Source organism: Phaethon aethereus, assembly GCF_964289735.1.
Source record: "Phaethon aethereus genome assembly, chromosome: 4".
NCBI lineage: Eukaryota > Metazoa > Chordata > Aves > Phaethontiformes > Phaethontidae > Phaethon > Phaethon aethereus.
The window spans coordinates 58,325,243-58,345,066 of record NC_138578.1 but is presented as its reverse complement, the minus strand read 5'-3'; the positions used below and the strand labels follow the sequence as shown (position 1 = coordinate 58,345,066).

General features: G+C 40.6%; 1 protein-coding gene across 1 annotated transcript in view; it reads left to right on the top strand.

Moving 5' to 3' along the window:
* The window catches only part of LIMCH1 (LIM and calponin homology domains 1), a gene marked incomplete at its 3' end in the record, with an annotated part of 179,280 nt that extends 160,834 nt beyond the window's left edge, over nt 1-18,446 (top strand). Inside the window, exons 24-35 of the mRNA XM_081999459.1 lie at nt 574-648; nt 1,376-1,404; nt 2,411-2,494; nt 4,117-4,209; nt 5,150-5,254; nt 6,652-6,788; nt 7,571-7,692; nt 9,568-9,691; nt 11,084-11,170; nt 14,811-14,919; nt 15,797-15,899; nt 18,421-18,446. Coding sequence (XP_081855585.1) covers nt 574-648; nt 1,376-1,404; nt 2,411-2,494; nt 4,117-4,209; nt 5,150-5,254; nt 6,652-6,788; nt 7,571-7,692; nt 9,568-9,691; nt 11,084-11,170; nt 14,811-14,919; nt 15,797-15,899; nt 18,421-18,446 — 1,094 coding nt within the window. The remainder of the gene's footprint in view (nt 1-573; nt 649-1,375; nt 1,405-2,410; nt 2,495-4,116; nt 4,210-5,149; nt 5,255-6,651; nt 6,789-7,570; nt 7,693-9,567; nt 9,692-11,083; nt 11,171-14,810; nt 14,920-15,796; nt 15,900-18,420) is intronic.
* Nucleotides 18,447-19,824: the final 1,378 nt, after the last annotated feature.

Genomic DNA, 19,824 nt, shown 5'->3' with positions numbered 1-19,824 from the left:
TATCCTAGTGTTTTCAGGATTGATCCAGTGTGGAAAACACAGTTTTCTGAAAAGGAATAGAAGTCTCACTTGTTTTAAGTGGGGATGTGCTTTCCAAACAGGTTTTGTGAACAATATTTTTTGTGTGTGTTAAGCACGAATCAATCCAAACAGCAAATAACAGACTGTAGGTTTGTCTTCTATTTTCTGAGTGATGCTGGGCACTTGGCTGCTCTCTAGTGTTCACAAGCACATACAGCACTAAAAGGATCTGTGATCGGAATAATCCTTTAAAACCCGAATCTGCAATAGGAATGAATATGAGCACCATGCAAGGACTTGAAGAGGTGGCTGCCCTTGGCTAGCATTAGTGTGCTAGAGCTGTCGTATAAGGTTAGGTGCCATGTTGCAAACATAACTTTTAAATCCAGGCAGTCCATGTGATCTGCAGGTCCGTTGCAAACTAGCTGCCATGGGCCAAAGCGACTGTAGTCAAAATCCCTTTCGTGGCCAAGGTGGCTTGGGTCTGAGAGTCCATCATCGCCTTTTGACCGCGCTGTGTTTCTTGTTTTGTCTCCGTGCCGTTGCCTGCAGAGCCGCCTCGCGGGGCCACGGTTCCGCTTAGGGTTCGCAACAACTGGCGGCGCTCACAGTTTTTCTCACAGTCAGGTAAATGCGGCGCTAAGACCAGCTTCAGCCCTTCTGCTGCCTCCAGTTGTAGGTGTCTTCGGACGTGGGGCTGGGGTGAAAGCTGATGATCACGGGGACTTGTTCTACCTGTTGCTTTCATAGAAGTGTCTATTCCTGCTGCACAGTTGACAAAGAGGTGTTGCGTTGCACGTTGTTGTGACGCTCTGGTTTCAGGCACGCAAATGAAATCACTTGCCTATTTAAATACCTTTTCCTCAATTTCTTTAAATCAGCCTAATTTTCAAAGACATTTGGATAGAAAACGGCAATGGTTCTCTTCGTAACTGTGGCTCTTGAATAGTGTAGTCCCATCCTTTTAGCTTTGCTGTGCTTTTTCCTTCCGTGCACTAAATCACAAAGGGAAAAGTAGAGCAAAGTAGGTAGCGCTCAGTGTCTGAACACTGCTAACGTCTGTGGCCAGAAGTAGATGGCATTAGCTAGTGGTAGTAGTAGAACCTGATGTTAGTTAATATTGCGCTTCTCTATACCCAGATAAAAAGTAGTTTGGTTGGTGATGGGTGTAATCTGTTTCTCTGGTTTATTTGCTTGTGATTCGTCCTCACATTTGGTTGTGGGAGCAAATACAAAACTAACATGAAGATTTTTATACAGATACAGTAGCTTTAATTGCAGGCTAAGCACATTTTGCTGTTTTGCTGTGTTAAATTTAATTTTTCCTTTTTCTGTTTGTTTTTTTTTTTAATAGCTGATTCTGATAGTGGTGACAAATCAAATGTGAGTACCTTTTTTACATCACTGTTTGGTTTAGAGATATGTGTTTAGCAAAAGTGATTTTTTTAAGCAAACTGTCTTGTAACATCCCCAAATCAGAGTGAGAATTTTTTTTCTCTTGAAAATGAGAGAGAAAAAATACAACCCACATCAAGACCTTGTCTGAATCTGGAATTTTTGTGTTCTTCCCTTGTCCGGAGGGAATGCCAGCTACACTGGGTTGCTGGAACCAGTAAAGCTTCATGATCTCAAAATAATACGTAACTCCAAATTATCTATTCTATTTAAATGCATAGAAATTAGACCACAATACTACTGTCTCCCCAATAAAATAAAAAACCCACCACAAATGCTACACTAAAGCACACAATATTTCATATGCTGTTTGTCACATAAAAATAGACATAATCTCATCCTATTAGATTCTAATATGACTCTTAGTGGAAAGGAATATGACATCAAGTGTCTAAAATTGCCCTTGATTATAAAGATTTTAAACATGTAAATGTATCATGTAATGGCATCCTTAGTGAAGCCTGGGATTTTATTTCATTATGGATAAAAATTTAAAACAAGGCTATAGGCTGTTGTGCTGGCAGCTGTATGAAATGAGAGAACAGTTTTTACAATCATAAATTGCTTTGCATGTTGTGCAGAAGATTAGAGAGAAGCAAAGTGGAGATTTTCTTGAAAATTGAGTACTTGCAGGTATCTCTGTTCAGTGCCACTTAGAGTTTTCTTTCAGATCTTTTTCTTTCTTTCCCCCTCCAGTTGAAGTTCCCAAGCCTTTCTTTGCAAACCAAATGATTATTTTATCATTTGGATACCTGTCAGCAATACCAAGTGTCAATGAAGCTAAGAATATTGTCTGCTGAGAGAATCATTATCTAGTTCTCAATTTCCCATTTTAACATTGTCATCAGGGTGAGCCAGATGAAGTGCCGCTTTCTCTGATAGCCTTGTGAAATATAGCATCGAAGTCTAATAGCTTGATTTTCTTTCATGCAAGCGTTTCAATTTCTGGTCCTGGGATCCAGAAGAAGAGCGAAAGCGCCAAGAAAGGTGGCAGCATGAGCAAGAACGCTTGCTTCAGGTAAGGAAGGCGTGACGTGTCTTCCACTTTGTGGTTCAGCTGTTGAATTGTCCCTTTGGACAAAAGTTGGGCATTTTGTGTCATGTTTTCCACATCCTCTGTGGATGCTTGAGCGAATTCTGTAGCAGATGAGCGATAAAATGAGCATACACACACGTTCTCTGTGGTTTGGGCACTCTTACATATCCCTTCCCCGCTCAATGGAAAGACCAAAAGGACTTCGTTCTGCATTCCAGTGTGGAGTTAAATCAAATGTTGATCTTCAACTATATTTAAAGTATGTTGAGCATAGACTGCGAGACTCTTAATTACTTGGAGTCTCTTTCTCAAGACTGACAATTTGCTGATCCTGACGCCTATGCAAACTATGGTCTTAATAGATTTTTTTGTAGGCTTCTGCTTTGTTCACAGGTTCTTCTTGGAAAACATCAAGCTAAATTTGGACATAAAGGGGGTTTTTTGTGAGCGGATAAACACCCTCAGAACAAACACTAGTTTTGCCTAGTGGTAGAGTAAGCTGTTAAAGGTCTGGTTTTGTGTCCAAGCTGGGAGAAATGCAGTGGCCCTGAGAATTTTAATTTCCCCATTGGTCAGTAGTGTCTTTTGAAACTGTGATTAGGTTTGGCCCCAAAGAAATGATATCTTTCCTCCATGTAACAGAAGAGCAAACAACTGTCAAAAGGTGGAGAATAATAAAATGGAGTCTTTTCATCTTTTAAGAATGACTCGTGTGTGTCTCTACTGCTTTCTTGAGATTATTTCTTTTTAGCTAATATGGTTGTTTCCTCTTAAAATGGTGTAAAATTCTCATTATAATTTTTCTGGCATATGTGTGTGTTCTCTCAATAGTAAATGCATCTCTTCTGTGTTAGGCAGATGTGGTTTCTAATTTGAACAGAATTTGGAACTGGTGTAAAAGGGATACAGAAGTCACCGTTCTTCCCCATATTCAAACTAGTTCTGTCAAACAATTTTAAAGATCTCTTTGAGATAATTTTCATGCAAAACTGTGTAAAAACAATTCTCAAGAAGTAATTCCATTAAGGAGGAAAATAAACTACTTAGCTAATTATAAGCTTACCCTCCTCAGACCACACTATTATCTTTACACACATTTATCTTTTAAACCTGCACAGATAATTGTTATTCATTAAATTGTACTGGCATCTCTCTTAAATTATTACCAGTATCTGCAAAACCTGCTTGTTTATATGCTACTTTGCTGAAGTTATTAATGTAAAATCCATTCCCAAGTGTTTTGGGATGTGTGATAGCTTTTTGTAACTCTTAACACTGTATAATAAACAAGGAATTATTGAAATTGTGGAGCATAAATTTAGTTTCTGACCAAAGATTTGAAAACTTGAACAAATTAAACTTCTTCTAATGTGTTAAAAGTTCCTTGTGGTTTGAAGGTGTTAAATGTGTTACAAACAAGTGGGGAGAGGAGGAAAATCAGCTTTTTTTTGACACCTGTGGATATTTCAAATTTTTATCTTCTTATTTCATCCTATTTCTGATTAAATCACTCTTAGCAGTTTCATTTTCACTGTGGAGATACTACAGAATTTACTTCTAATACAGAATGCTCTGTATTTACCTGTATTTGTATCCTCTTACAGGAGAAGTATCAGAAGGAGCAGGACAAGCTGAAAGAGGAATGGGAAAAGGCCCAGAGAGAAGTTGAAGAGGAGGAGCGTAGATACTACGAGGAGGTATAAGGCTCAGAGGAGGAGGTTGTTCATTGACTTTTTTTGTATTTAAATGCACCCACTTACATAACTAAAAAAATCCCATACCTAGATTAATTAATAAAAAGCCTTCTCAAGGCTGAATTCTCAGGAGGATGGTTTCTCTTAAACACTACCATAGGCACTGAGGATAAATATTTAAGTATTTAGACAGGTATCCTCAGAAGCTCCACATAGGTGGAGGTGTCTAATTGCTGCGCGAGTCAGGGTGAGTCAGTATGGTTGTGTCCAGGCATGTTCAGACTTCCCTCTGGAGGCAGAACCTTGTGTGTTTTGGCATATACTTGGTGCCTGGACTTGGTGGAACTCCAGATGAAATTGTTGTCTGGCTTGGGCTTGATTATGTAGATATTTTGTAAACTGGCCTTGTTTTTCAAAAAGAATTCACAGGAAATGTTCAAAGCTTGCAGTTAACAGTATAGAAGATAGTGTTTTTCTTCAGTCATATGTGGGTCATTATTACAGGAAATTGGAAAACATTCATGTTTTCAGTTTGACTAGTTGTACATTATGCAAATTGATGTCATCACCTCTGCTTGAGGACCATACTTGTGATCTGAAAAAGAATTTTTTTTTCAACTTTCAGAATAAGTTTCTCATGTACTGTATTTTTATGTGAAATTTAATAGACTAGTGTTGTGACTAACAGTGGTGCCATCCCAAGTGGGATATTCTTTCCAGTTTAGGACATCCCATCTCAAAGATGGTAATGGTGAAAGGAAAGGGTGTGCAAAACCTTGAAGCAAATTAAAAATTGAGGTGTTGCCATTATTCTTGGTACCACAGGTCCTTAACTAGCCATCTAAATATGATGTGTAGCCAAACCTTATGCTTCTACTTTTTAAGCTCATAGTTGACATTCTGTATTTTTAACCCCCACACTCTCCTGACCCTCTTTTTTTAGGAACGTAAGATAATTGAGGATACTGTAGTTCCATTCATTGTTTCTTCAAACTCTGCTGAGCTCCTCTCCTCCTCTTCCTCTACCACTGAAGGAAACAAGACAGCAGTGAGTTTCTCATGGAGTAGTAAGGCAATAAAGACTAAGCCATCTTCAGTGCAAAGTTTCATTCTTCACTAAAGGCTAACAAAGTCTGGGAACAGTAAAAGTATTCCCTGGATCCGTTCCACAACTGTTGATACCTCAGAGGGCTATACCTTATATATTTTTACAACTGAAGAGCCATACTCCCAAGCAAACTGCTACCATCACATTTTGAACTAGAGCAGAGGGTGATACTTTCTCTCTTTGCAGCTGCTTCTCTCTAACTGGTGCTGTGATAAGTCACCTGTTTCTGTTTGGTTTAACTACCTTCTCAAAGCCAATAAAATCTGAAGTGATTTCCCTGCATCCAAAATCTTGAGTGTAAGACAGTGCTTTAAGCATATCTGAGATGAGACCGAGTCCTGCCTCCTCACTTTTACTCCTTTTCTCTCCCAGCATCCATCCTAGAAAGCAGCAAAACAAATGGAGGAATGTTCACTCTCTGATTTTTTTTCTCTTCCCCCCCCCCCCCCCCACTTATGCGGCACAAAATGTTTAACTTGATGCATCTAGCATCTAATTAAATAAGTGTTTGCCAGAGATCAGAGAATGACACCCCAGGTGAGATCAGTAGAATAAATGTGGGATTCCCAGACATAATTTTCTCCTGCCTAAGGCAGACACACCCAAGAAGTTATCTGCCTTTTTCCATTCAACTCCAGAATTAGGAGTACTGTATCATGAGTTTCTCCTCTCACCCTTCCTGCCCCCTCTTATCACTCATCCCTGTGCAGGGGCATCAGCTATGGCCCATTTTCCACATCGTCGTGTAGCAGTGACTTCCTGGGTGGAGTTGCTTATGCCACATTCAGGGCAGTGCCTGCACAAAGAAGTAAAGGATCTCATGCCATGGCTTACTCAAGCTCCACCAGTCAAGTATGGCCCACTCCAGTACCATTTTGGAAGTAGTACTGGTGTTGCTATTTGAGAATGCCCAGAGCATGTGAATAATGCTCTGCCCTTAGGCAGAGACAACAAGCTGAGGTCCCTCACAAAGTCCTCCCAAGTCCAATGGGAGACTGTCTAGACTCTCAAAGTCGTTCAAGGATTTCTGCCAAAGATAGGTAGTGGGAAGTTTTATTTTGTCATCCTGAACACTGTCTCATAGTTGGTCAGACCTGCACTTTTTTGTTTCGCGCTCAATTTAATACAATTAGTTGATTTTTCTTAGCTGAAGTCTTTGTTAAAACCAAAGTTAGCCTTACCGAGGTCAAGTGATTCCACTGTATAATGTGAGATGTTCTTTATGATAATAAGGTGTGTCAACATTATGTATCTGTGGGCAGCCTGTGCTTTTCTCATGCATGTGCTGATGCCAAATTCAAGGGAAGCTCCTTGTACCCTCCCCTGCTGTCTTCTAGAACACAACTGATTCAAACAACTCTCCAGAGGAAGGCAGACAAAAAGAAGTTACAAGGCAGAAAAAGCTGCTCTGGGAGCAGGACAGTATGCCATCTCTGAAAAGCAAAGAAAATGAACTCTGGCAAGAAAAGAGGAGGTATGGATCAAGCCTAAGTATTTCTTAGCCCTGTGGAGCTTTGTGTTCTGTAGACTTCTGGGATGTCACATCTGCCTGTGGTTGATGCTGGAGCATCAGTATCTGGTGGCCTGGTGATAGGTGTAATATATCCCGATCAATATTCACTTGCCGCAGGCAATGTGCAGTGCTAGTTTTGCATATCCGAAGGCTTGCCTTTTCAGCATCTGGCTTTGCTGAAACTCTGTCACCTCAACCAGATCGGAGCTTAGATAGCTCAGACATCTCTGTATGTCACTGCATTGTGTCTTGTGTGCAAGTGTCACAAGCCATTTGGTGGAATAACGGAGCAGTAGTTGTTTTCACTCAGAATCTGTGTGAGATTGCCTGGCTATCTCGGAAGTGCCATACCCAAACTTGCCAGATGGCATTCAAAGTCCTGGTCTTTGCCCAACTGCTAATAACAGCTTTCACAAAGGCGAGAAGCATCTGATGATGCTGAACACTGCATAGAGGACACTGAGAAATGGTGTTTCACTGGCAAAGAAGCCATTTTCCATAAATCCAGAATGATCTTACATGCGTGTGAGGATGTGTGAGGGAAGCAGGAAGGCACAGCGTGTTTGGAGACAAACCTGTTAATTCATTACAGTTATCCCCATTGCCTTGTCATTGCTGACACACATAACAAAAATCTTGTTGCAAAAAATAAACTGATGTTCAAAAGTCTGATTGTGCCATTATATTCTAGGTAGAATTTTTCCCAGCTTTATTTATACAATGTGACTTCTTTTTATTGGCAGTGGAAATAAAGTGCTCTCAGGACACCCAGAGATGGGTATCTTGAAAGGAGGTGAACAGGAGCACCAGGTGCCGGTGATGGAGCGCAGCTCGCCTGCCAGGCTGAATCTGCCATTGACTCAGGGTGAGAGTCAAGACTCTTCACATACATGTATTCTTTTCCAGATAGAAATCTCACAGGTATTTACAGTGGCTTGAAATGTAACTCAAAGAACTTTGGAAATTAACAATATGCATATATCTTCAAAATTTGAATGTCTCAGATTCAAAAGTGTCCTGGTTTCAGCTAAACCATGACAAAAAGTTATTTTTTGTTAGCAAAGATAAATACGTTAAGGTGAAATTAAAAATCTTCTTACTTTCATCAGAACGTTTCAGCTACAGGTAGGAATCTCGATTCTAGGCCTTGCATGTTCACAGTAGTGATTAAACACAGTTATCTTCCATCTTTTACATAATGTTACATACATGTAGGATTTATCTTGATACAGAGAGCATATTTCCAGCACTTATTTCATGTTTTGATAGCTAATTAGATTCTTTATGTTCATTTCAATCCACTAAAAATCACTGCCTGTGATGTGTAACCTTTTCAAGCCAAGTCTAAAGTGACACCTGTCTCAATTTTGTCATTAGAAATGTTTGATGACATTTAAAATGGTTAGATTTTTTTAAGCTTTTATAAGTATTGATGGTTTTTGAATGAAGGAATTTCCCGAAAGCATTGCTGTCAACAGGGTCACCCTAAAAAAAGGCAGATTCACTAATTTAGCATCATTATCTAATGCAGGTGAACAGTGGAAGGTCAATAAGTAGGACTAAAGACAGAAAGCAAATGTAGATTTTGAAATAGAGCTTTAGTTTTTTGTTTTCAGTCTAGTGTAAAAACTGATGATTCTCAAAAATGAAATGTCTACAGATAGAAAAGGTTTCAGTGTTATTACTTGTTCCAAATGCAAATTCAGTTTATTAAAGTTAACAGGTTTGCTTTTCCTAGCACAATTTTATTATATTCTTAGTGCTTTGATAAAGGTTGCTCAAATAAAGAAAGCAGAAGATATTACCCTGCAATCCGTCCTTGTGGATTTCTAGTAGTGACTAAGCAAACTTCAAAGGTTTGACAGTTTTTAACAACTTCTAATCAGGGTTTTTCTACATTCTCTTCATCAGCTTGGTGCCCTACAAATATTCTGACAGCTCCTTTCTTGCCCCTTAAAGCATCACATCCCTGCTCTCTCCTTAAGTCCTTAAACTAGTCAGGACTAGCTGGTTTTTTTGTCTTTATAAATAGGGAAAAATAAATAGGGAATGGGCCTTTCATAGGCCCCAGTAATGTCTTTCTTCTCTACACCAGCTGGTTGGTGCAGGGCAGGGTAAGGCTCTCCCCAGCCTGTGAGCCACCAAATTTGTCTGGAAGGACCCAGGCAGTGCGCTCTGTCTCAGAGATGGGATGTCAGCTGCCTGGGCATCACACAGATCGTTGCATGTTGCTGGGAGGCTGTTACTGTCACTGTGCCTTGTGCAACCATCTGAAACGCAGAAGGAAATTACAAGGGAAGAAATCTGTGTGCCGGCAGGCTTGCGGAGGGCAGTGACTACACCACCTTCCTCTTAATTCTTGCTATTGAGATGTTTGGATCTCCAGGCATCACAGGAAGTTTCTGGCTCTGGTGCTTCCTTCCTTAAGGAGAGAAATACTTTATTTTCCCAAGTACTACTCATGGACAGCTGTTTGACCCTCTCCCCCTTCAGAAACTGAGATTCACCAGCAGCACAGGTCACGTGTATGTGAAGGTAATGCAGGGGGGTGTTGTCCCATAGAGGTCTTCTGGTGCAGCAGAGCCTGTCTCTGACTTTGTGTCAGGTTTCTGAAAACTTATTTTTAAGTAACAGTACATCTCATGTCTCCTTTATGGTGTGCCCACAAGCTATGCTGGTCTGTAAGTATTGACAAAAGCATTTTATCGCAAGTACTGAGATTTCCCACCTCCTATTGTAGACATCTCCTGGAATCAGCAGTCACTGACAAAGCAGTCCCCGCACCGCGCAGAGGACATTTGGCAGAGACCGTTCCTGGGCCAGAGTGCAGGACAGCAGCCAAGCTCTGCAGGAGAAACAAGGAGGTGAGAACATAAAATAATGGTTATTTCAGAGGCTGAGCAGTCCTGCTTACTCTGTTCTCCCTGAACACAGGGAGATATTCCTGCTCAGTGTTCTTTATCGGTTAAGTTTCATGGGGAGTCCTGCAGTGTGCAGACACCTTTCATTCCGGGCTTTCCCATCAGGACTGCTAACATTTATCTATTTCATTTCTCATTACGGGTACCCCAGTAACTAGTTTCACAGGGCAGGACACCTCCTGCTTGCCATTCTCTGTCATCTTTCTCCTTAGCTTTTTAAACACTCATCTGCATAACTGTTCATGTGCTTTGTTTGATTTTAAAGTCGCTAAGACAAACATTTATAGCTAGTAAGTGGCTAAATGTCAGGGTGGGAATGTCAGGTGAAGTCTGCCTCTTTGAAGTTGGTATCTGAGCGCTTCATTCCCCAGCTTCTAAACACCCATTGATTGCTACTTTCTAGTTCCTTAAGGATTATAGCTTTTAAAATAAGATACATAGAGATTAGTGTTTTCTTTCTGCTGTAAATTTGGTGAGGTTTGTTTGTTATCTGATGCTTTTCCTTGTGTTGTTACTTTTTAGTAATGCTCACTCAACAACAGTTCTTTCAGTAAACAAGGGATATGTTTACCTAATATTTGCAAAAAGTGTACCTATGAGAAAGGAACATCTGTTTTCATTAGCATATATATGAACACAGTCTCCTGCAAAACATGTGTAACCTCTATGAAGCTTGTATCCAGTCAAAACTAATGTAGATTGAGGTTTGATTACCCAATCCTCATAACAAACTGCTCATGTATGTTTGAGAAAATTGTTGTTTAATCTGTAAGCAGCTTTAAGCAGTAAGAGGTTGAATCGATCCTGTGATTTCTGATAACAAAAGACATGCATGTTTTTTCTCACCAAACTCTTGCAGGATAGACTGGATACAAATAGTAATAAACCACTTTTCAGTGTTGGTAGCTTCCTTTTTAGTCAGTAAAGACCCTCCATCAACAACCCCACATCTGCTCTACCAGTGTGCTACTGAGCACATCCCCTGGCCAACAGAGAGTACAAGGTGTTGTGCCTTGGCTTCATCATGATGTGAGCTAATGTTGGGTTGATAGATGGGTAGGAGTCTGCACATGGGTGATTACCTTGTGAGTTACCTGATTGAGCGGTAGCAAGCAGATCAAGACTCCGAACCAAAACTGTGTGCTAACTGTGTATTGCTGTGTTTTTCATTGTGTCAAAATGGCAGTGGACAGCAAATTTATACCTTGTTTTCCTTAGATAAAATCTTTAGAGCTGGGAATCGTGAAATCCATCAGCTGGAATGTCTCTGTACAAAACCTTGGTTTATCACTTGTTCTTCAGCTGTAGTAATGCATTTTCTCTCCTGTGTTTTAGGGCAGGCTATCATGAGAACTTCCGAGCTGGGCCGTCGTCTCCCTGCTCTCCTGCGGCTCCAAGTCAGTCACCCAACAGGTACAAAAGGTCAATAAGGAATTTTGCAGACTAAATACATCTCATAGTCACTGGTGAACTGCCACAACGTAAATCAGACTAGTATTGTGTGGATGCACTGTTAATTCTTCTAAATGTTGCAATTCATAACCATCCACGTAATAAGCATGTAGGTCCCTCTCCCATATTTCATGCCTACTTCAACAGTATTATTGTGTTTTAAAATAACACAGTTCAGAAAGCAGCTGTAGGACTCTGCTTGATCATTGAAATTTTAATGAAATTGAAATGGGATAATATAAGCCCCAGTCAAAGTAAGCAGTAAAGCGTGAGTTCAGAGCACTTAAGCCAAAGAATGTTGTCTTCATTGTGAATAGTTACATGCTCAGGAGTAAGATATGTTCTAGATGTTGTCACCAGCTGACATTTCAACTCTTACTGACATAAAAAAATCCTTACCTTAATTTCCAAACTTGGAATGCATTTTGTTTTTTTGATTATTATTTTTTAATTTGCCTACATTCGTGCTAACCTCCTGGAGATTTGATTCTCTCAGGCAATGAGCTGTGTGGCTTTCAATGAGATATGTGTACCAGCTCTAAATAAGTGTTAACTGTAGAATATAAATATTCTACAAATATAAGTGTTAACCCAATAGAATCACTGACAATTTGGGATGTATTAAAACCAGTTGACTTATTAAATAGAGTGAAGTCATATAACACAGAAGACATAGCAATTTTTTGTTCTATTTAAATAACATTCTTCTTCATGTTTGATAGCAAAGCCCTCCTTCTGATGCCATTTGCATTGCCATGAAACTATTGGGAATTTTTAATGTGAAGAATTTCTTCTGTTTTTGCTAATTGTAGCTGCAGTTTTAGTGGGGGTTCAGATAATTTCTGGCTACATGTAGCTAGTGTTGATAGCTACTTCATATTATTTAGTAGCTGTATCCTGATCTGAGACCCTTTTCCAAGATAGTTTCCTGAAGTAAGTCTTACGTTTGGAAATAATGGATGGGATGCCATTTGTTGTTCCACTAAAACATTAGAAAGCTTATCTAAAAAAAAAAACCCAAAGCAGTCTTTTCTTTGGTTCAACACTTTAACTTGTCCTTATGATAACTCTGAATCTGGAGAAGTGAAAACAAAGATGGACTCAAGAATAATCCGGAGGGATGGGGGCAGAAGGCATAAGGTTGTAGGGCAGGAGAAGAAACCAGGGAAGTTATTCTGAAAGGAATAATGAGAATGAAGCAACAAGAAAAGACAGTGATGTGCCTGGGCTGTCACTGTACATAGTGGAATAAAGAATTACAGGCTCAGGAATGACAGAGATTAGATGGAAGCAAAGACAGCTTTCTGGTCATGAGGAGTCTTTCTGCTGCTTCTGTCTTTTTTTTTCTTTTTTTTTTTTAAATGGCTTTTTTATCATGATGCAGTCCAGATCCATCTCTGTTGGTGGCTTATTATGTTGTTGCACCAAACACATAAAGCAAGATATTGTAAGCTTGCTTACCTGTGTACGTTTTCATCAAACCATATTTTTGAAACTTACAACATATCCTGAAATTCCTCTCCCAGTTTCATCCCTGGCTGAAAAAAACATGGATGACACATGACAAGAGATCCCTTTTGGTCTCAGGTTTGTCTCCCTAGACAAACATCAGTCCTGGCAGACAGGTGAGAAGGGAAGAGTGTGAAACACATATAAGTGTACACCTGCACTGCCATTAAAAACATTATGAAAAAGGGTACCAGTTATTCCTGGGGACCTGATCCTTCACCCAGCTGTCATCCAACAGCTGATTTACTAGAAAGGTCTAGACAGGACTGAAGCTTACGGGGAGTTGAAGTATTTTTGTACTGCAGATGGAGATCTGATTTTAGCTTTCCTCTAACTAGCTGGAGTACTAACAGGCGTGTAGCTGCAGCAGCATAGACTAAAATTAGTTAGCAAGTGCCTGGTGCCTGGTCTGTGCTACTGCAGTTACACTGCTACTATTGACTTTGCTAGTTTGTTTGCTAGATGTTTGCAGCATCCCTGCCTTCTGACCTGAAGTAAGCAAATGGTTTGCAAACAAATTGAAAAATTTCCAGGCTGAGAATCTGACTTGGGTAATTCATGTGAACATCTGCTTTGATTGCTGTGGCATTGACTAGGTCTAGGTAATCCACAGGCACGGTTCTCTGCCACTCAGGTGTCTGTTAAGACACTTGCATCTCCCTTGGTCTAGCATAGCAAACTGGAAAGGAAATGGGTCTGAGCTGCTGTGCATTCAAGTATTTTAAGTCATAGAATCATGTAAGTTAGAAAAGACCTTTAAGATCATCAAGCCCAACCATTAACTCAGCACTGCCAAGTACACCACTAAACCATGTCCCTAAGCACCGCATCTACAGGTCTTTTAAATACCTCCAGGGAAGGTGACTCAACCACTTCCCTGGGCAGCCTGTTCCAATGCTTGACAACTGTTTTGGCGAACACATTTTTCTTAATATCCAGTCTAAACCTCCCGTGGTGCAACTTGAGGCTCTTTCGTCTTGTCCTATTGCTTGTTACTTGGGAGACCAAACCCACCTTGCTACAACCCCCTTTCAGGGAGTTGTAGAGAGCAATAAGGTCTCCTCTCAGCCTCCACTTCTCCAGACTGAACAACCCCAGTTCCCTCAGCTGCTCCTCATAAGACTTGTGCTCCAGACCCCTCACCAGCTTCGTTGCCCTTCTCTGGACACGCTCCAGCACCTCAGTGTCTTTCTTGTAGTGAGGGGCCCAAAACTGAACACAGGATTCGAGGTGCGGCCTCACCAGTGCCAAGTACAGGGGCACAATCACTTCCCTACTCCTGCTGGCCCCACTATTTCTGATACAGGCCAGGACATTGTTGGCCTTCTTGGCCACCTGGGCACACTGCTGGCTCATGTTCAGCCATCTGTCAGCCAGCACCCCCAGGTCCTTTTCCGCCGGGCAGCTCTCCAGCCACTCCTCCCCAAGCCTGTAGTGTTGCACGGGGTTGTTGTGACCCAAGTGCAGGACCCGGGCACTTGGCCTTGTTGAACCTCATACAGTTGGCCTCAGCCCATCAATCCAGCCCATCCAGATCCCTCTGCAGAGCCTTCCTACCTTCCAACAGATCAACACTCCCACCCAACTTGGTGTCATCTGCAGATGTACTGAGGGTGCACTCTATCCCCTCATCCAGATCACTGATAAAGATGTTAAACAGAACTGGCCCCAATACTGAGCCCTGGGGAACACCGCTTGTGTTCTGTCCACCAACTGGATTTAGCTCAGTTTCACCACAACTCTTCGGGCCCGGCCATCCAGCCATTTTATTACCCAGCAAAGAGTATTCCTGTCCAAGCTGTGAGGAGCCAGTTTCTCCAGGAGAATGCTGTGGGAAATGGTGTCAAAGGCTTTACTAAAGTCTAGGTAGACAACATGCACAGCCTTTTCTTCATCCACGAAGTGGGTCAAAGTCCTCTGCTTGCTTGTCTGTAAGGCAGACATGCAGGCTGATTCAGCAGCATGGTTGAAGTGTCAATGTGTATTTATGAGAAAGCCCCCCATTCCTCCCATCCTGTCCTCCATAAATCTGTGTAAGCATTTGGCTGCATTTTAGCATCAGTTGCTGTTCTGCTTTCTGAAAATCATGTTTGTCTCCTAGGTCTGTCAGCGGAAAGAAGCTTTGTTCTAACTGTGGGCTTCCTCTTGGAAAAGGAGCTGCCATGATTATTGAAACGCTTGGTCTTTATTTCCATATTCAGTGCTTCAGGGTATGTCTCTTGCTTTATTAAGAAAAACCTCAAGTCATGCACAGTGTGAAAAGAGAGTATATTGAGGGCTGTAGATGTGAAACTGAAAATGAGAGAACCAAGGGATTCTATGTATGTTTGTTTGTAGAGGAGTGGAAGTAATGCAGCTAATGTGTTATCTTGTTGTCAGACATGTTATTTGGGCTAAAACCTGTGATTTAGCAAGGAAACTTAGCTTCCTCTCTTACAGAGGAAAGCATCACATAGTTTCCCAGTTGTACTCATTGCTTTTTTAAATATAACATTAGTTACCTTGTGATTTTCACACACACACACACACACACACACACACACACAAAAAAAAAAAAAAAAAAGCCTGGTCAGTCCCAAAGCCATCTTTGATCCGACCCATGGTTGGAAAGCTTTGACTATGGAATGGATGATGTATTCTGGCTTTCACCAGAGCTCTCAACAGAAATAGTTCATGACTGTTCTTGAGCGTTTCAGTCTGGAAATGACTCAAGATAGTGTTTTCTAGAGAGCTCAGAAAGTGTCTATTTCCATTATCTCGGGCCCAACTGGTATTAGACATTTGTGAAGCCTTTTTCTTTTTTTTTACCCAAAGTAAGCCTCTGGTCTCTCTAAGCTTTTTCTGTCATAGATGGGCTGGCTCCAAAATGCAACATTAAAATCAGATATCCCTTAAAACCACTAGACTTTATTTCTGTGGAAGCGGGGAGTACTGAAATCCATCTCCTCAGGAGTATGGGCTAGGTTCTGGGGGGTTATTTTTTCTCACTGTTCCAAGAACTATTGAAACAAAAGTCAAAACCTGGGGAGAGTTACGACGGATAGTAGGGCATGATCTCTTTTACTTTCTCTGTTCTTCAATTTACAGTGTGGCATTTGCAAGGGACAGCTGGGAGATGCAGCAAGTGGGACAGATGTCAGGATTAGAAATGGTCTGCTTAACTGCAACGATTGTTATATCCGATCCAGAAGTAAGTACCAAATCCTGTCCAAAGGACAGTGAACTCTAACAACACTGTTGACATGATTTTAACTGATGGGTTTTTCTCCTCCTGGAAGAAATGTGTTTATGCTTATGCCCAAATGGCTTTGCCACTCAGGCATAGCTTTGCCATGGGAAGGGGAGCCTTCCCATGCTATTTTAATCTTGTATCAAAGATTTCCAAGCCCATTATGCCCTTGCCCAGAGGATCTCTGGTAAGCAGTATTAAAGGCTGATTCTGTGTATAAAGATAAACTACTACACTCTGCACATGTGTTGTCCTAGAGGCTTGGATCTGTCACCTCACATGAGAAAATATAGATTCTTCTACTAGTTCTGGGACCCTGAGCCTCATTTGGAAAAGTTTGCACTTTTTATGTCTCCAGGCCTCCATTTGCAGAGAAAATGGTCAAGGAAAATATTTGGAACATTCTGTAACTTGTCATAATGAATCTTTGTGGTGGTATCCCCAGACATGTGCTAAAGTGTTGCTTGCTGCAGGTTTTGAAGAATGAGCCAGACAGTTGCATGTCAGAAACATCTTGACACATTTTTCTGCCTTTGAGTATATCACTTGCCTGTCCTTCCTAGTCCTGGATTTCTGTGACTAATACCAAACTTCTAGAGCATTTCAGCATCACCCTGATGTCATCAGTGATATGAGATGGGCAGTGCTAATGCTGGCTATCTGCACTGTGGAAAACAGTAAGACACAGAAAAAACCCCATGGGAGTAATCATAGAATCATTGCCTTCCTGTTACATGGTACTGTTCAGTATATTCACTGCCTACAATCCTAACTGATAAGTGGAGACACAGAGCTCTTTTCACTTACTATTTCCCTTCTTCTCTCTCAAAAGCAGTGGCTGTAGAAATCCAGGAGTAGGAAAGGTACCTGCCTATCTTTCCAAGCACAAATTATTTTTTCCGCTGGTTTCAGGAGGGAGATATTTCCCCATCAGCAGAGCTAGAGGGTGCTATTGTATAACCATTTGTTTGGTGATACTTTTTTTTTTTTTTTAAATTCTGTTAAGAAATGTTAGCAACTTTTTATTATTTTGTTTTTAACCTGACACATTTAGAAATAGATTTTCCTCTTCAGGCTTGATACTATAAACCTTATTCATGGGAATGAGGTCTTGAAGCTTAAAATGCACATTTGCACATCGATCTTTACACAAAAAAGAGAGGAAGGTGATAAAAGTCATATTTTCCTTTTCCTCTTAATCCTTTTTGCTTAGCGAGAATTGAGGTTCCTTAAGGATAGAAGAAGGCTCAAGTGAATTATTTGTGAGCTTATATGCTGTAGAAATCACTCCCTCCATCATCATTTCTCAGAGCAGCAGTGCTAGAAAATGTAGCGCAGAGCTGTGCACAGTGTTTTGTGCTGTAAGGTTTTGCATTTGTACATACCTACCACACCAGGAGCCAGGTTTTGTGGAAATGTATGGTTTTGGAAGAAGAATAATGGCAAGGGTTTGTCTTTTTTCCTACCAATTGTCTCTTCCTGCTGTGTCCACTCAAAATCTCAAAATATGGGTTGGTTGAATTTAAGTTACACTGGCTCTTGTTGACAGTTTCAAAGGGACTGATTTTGGTAAAACTGCAACTATGGTTAGTTGTTCATTTGTAACTAGAATTTGACAGACTCCACATCTGAAATGAAGAACAAACTGGTGCAATGTTAGTGTTTTGCCTTCCAGTTCTGAGAAGTCTGATGCTAAATATAAAATCAGTTGCTTGATTGCACAGCTTGTGCATCCCTGCCCCCGCTGCACAGCAGTGTGCACAAGTGACGGTCTCTGACCAACCCAGAATTAATCAGTATTGTTTTGAGATGCTTATGGACATTTCAATGAAATGTTTTGGCTGCCAGAAGCTTATTTGAAACTGTGGATGATTCTGTTTCAAAATAAATTATCAAAAACCTTGGGAGAGAAGAGCATTAAAAATTATGTAGTGGTCCAGGGTCCAAAATATTTCTATTTTTCAAATAAAAGTGGACAAGGTTTTATTGGTAGGTTATTTCCCTACAGCAAAACCTTACAGTGATAGTTATTGGAACTCGATATTCTGTGTCAAACACGGGGAATAGTTACAGGTTTGTGAGTGCTGAAGCAAAGGCAAGAAGTAAATTCATGAGATTCCCTCTATGGCCAAATAACACAAGGGCTCTGTATTACCACGTAACACAAACCAGGCACAGCTGAAGATGACTCATCAGTCCTTTGTTTTACTATTTTGCCATCGCTGAGCCTGAAAGTAAATATACCCACAAGTATGTTGGGAGTAAAATGAAATAAAAGTGCATTTGTCCAGCATGGAAAATATATTTCTGCTCAAGTTATGCTGAATTCTTCTTTGCAGTTAGTGCCTCATCTTTGCAGGAAGAAAGATAAGCAGGACACAGATGATATATATTTCCAGAGGCAGTAGAGCTTATATGAGTTAAAGCCTATATATGTTAAAATTTGTTAACTAATGACTTGGTTTGGTTTTGTTTTACCCAGCTGCTGGACAGCCAACTACATTGTGACATGACTTTCAGTCCTCATAACTTTCACGAAGGAACTCTCATATGTATCGGCTGCCTCCAGACAATCACTTGTAAGAGCTTGGATCCATGGCATCATGGTGCTCATCTCATTTTGAAAAACTCATAAAAGCACTGCACCTGCTCCTTTAAAATGAAATATGTTGGTTTTTCCCTTTCATAAGAAATTTGCGAAATATGTATGATCATGTTTGGGAAGGCAAAGCCTAAGTACTATAAAAAAAAAAAAAATCCCACCTTTCAGGTATGTTTGTGATTTCCAGTCTGTTACCTTGTTCTTTTGAAAGTAATAAGAAAATAAACATGCAATAAAGCTGTTTTGTTTTAATATTTCTAGGAATTAAAAAGCTTAAGTTTACAGAACCTTTATAGAATATGCCAACTTGAGCTGCGAAGTAATTTTAAGATAGTATCTAATCAGTGCTTTTGAAAAACTAAACATCACAGCACGACTTCTCTGTTATAACTGAAGCTATAACTTTTTTTATACAGAGACTAGTTTGATAATACATCCTGTAATTCTGAAGCATTTTGTGTTTATATTACCTTCAGTGGAGGGTAGGAGTTATACAAATAAATTATTGCACCTTTAGTGATAGGATTTTTTTGTTTGTGTACCTCAAGTAATGTTCATGACTATAGCTTAATATTCTCTCAAATAAAGATTTCTTCATTAAACCTAAAGACTGTATACCGTTAACGACGGCAAGATTCCCATTAGGAGCAACCCTTCTGACTAAGTTCAGCAGCCCGTGTTGTTATTAAACGTGATGAAAGGTGCTGTGGGGGAGAAGTGGCCGAGTGGGTGGACACAGCTGAATTGTGAGCCTCTGAGCTGCAGCTTAATGGTAGGGTGAGGCTTCTCTCTTTGGCGTGTAACTTGCCCATTGATGGTCTGAGTTGGTTTGAGATCTGCTCCTTCACTTGCAGACATTGCGGTTGGTTGAAATCTCACGTGGAGAAACACGTGTGGTTTGGGTGCCCTCCAGAGAAGAGAATTAAACAGCCCTGAACCTGTGTTCCTCCATACATCCACCCCAATAAAGCCAGCAAAACCCAGCAGTGCAGAAAGTGGGCAGGGAGGAGGCTGGCAGTGGTAGGCAAAAAACCTTTACCTTGCCTGTGTTTGGGCCAGTTTTCCTTTGTGCTTTTTGATTAAGCACGTGCTCCTTCCTTACTTTAATAAGGAGATTGAAACAGCAGCCAGAACTGTGTCACATTATCTGCAATACACCGACAAGGTTAGCTTACAAGTTACAAGTGTAAAATATCCTAGGACTGTTTGAGAAGCAGTTATTTGAAATATCCCATTTTAGCAGTTCACGATGCAACTTAATATGGGAGGGGAAAAAATCTACTT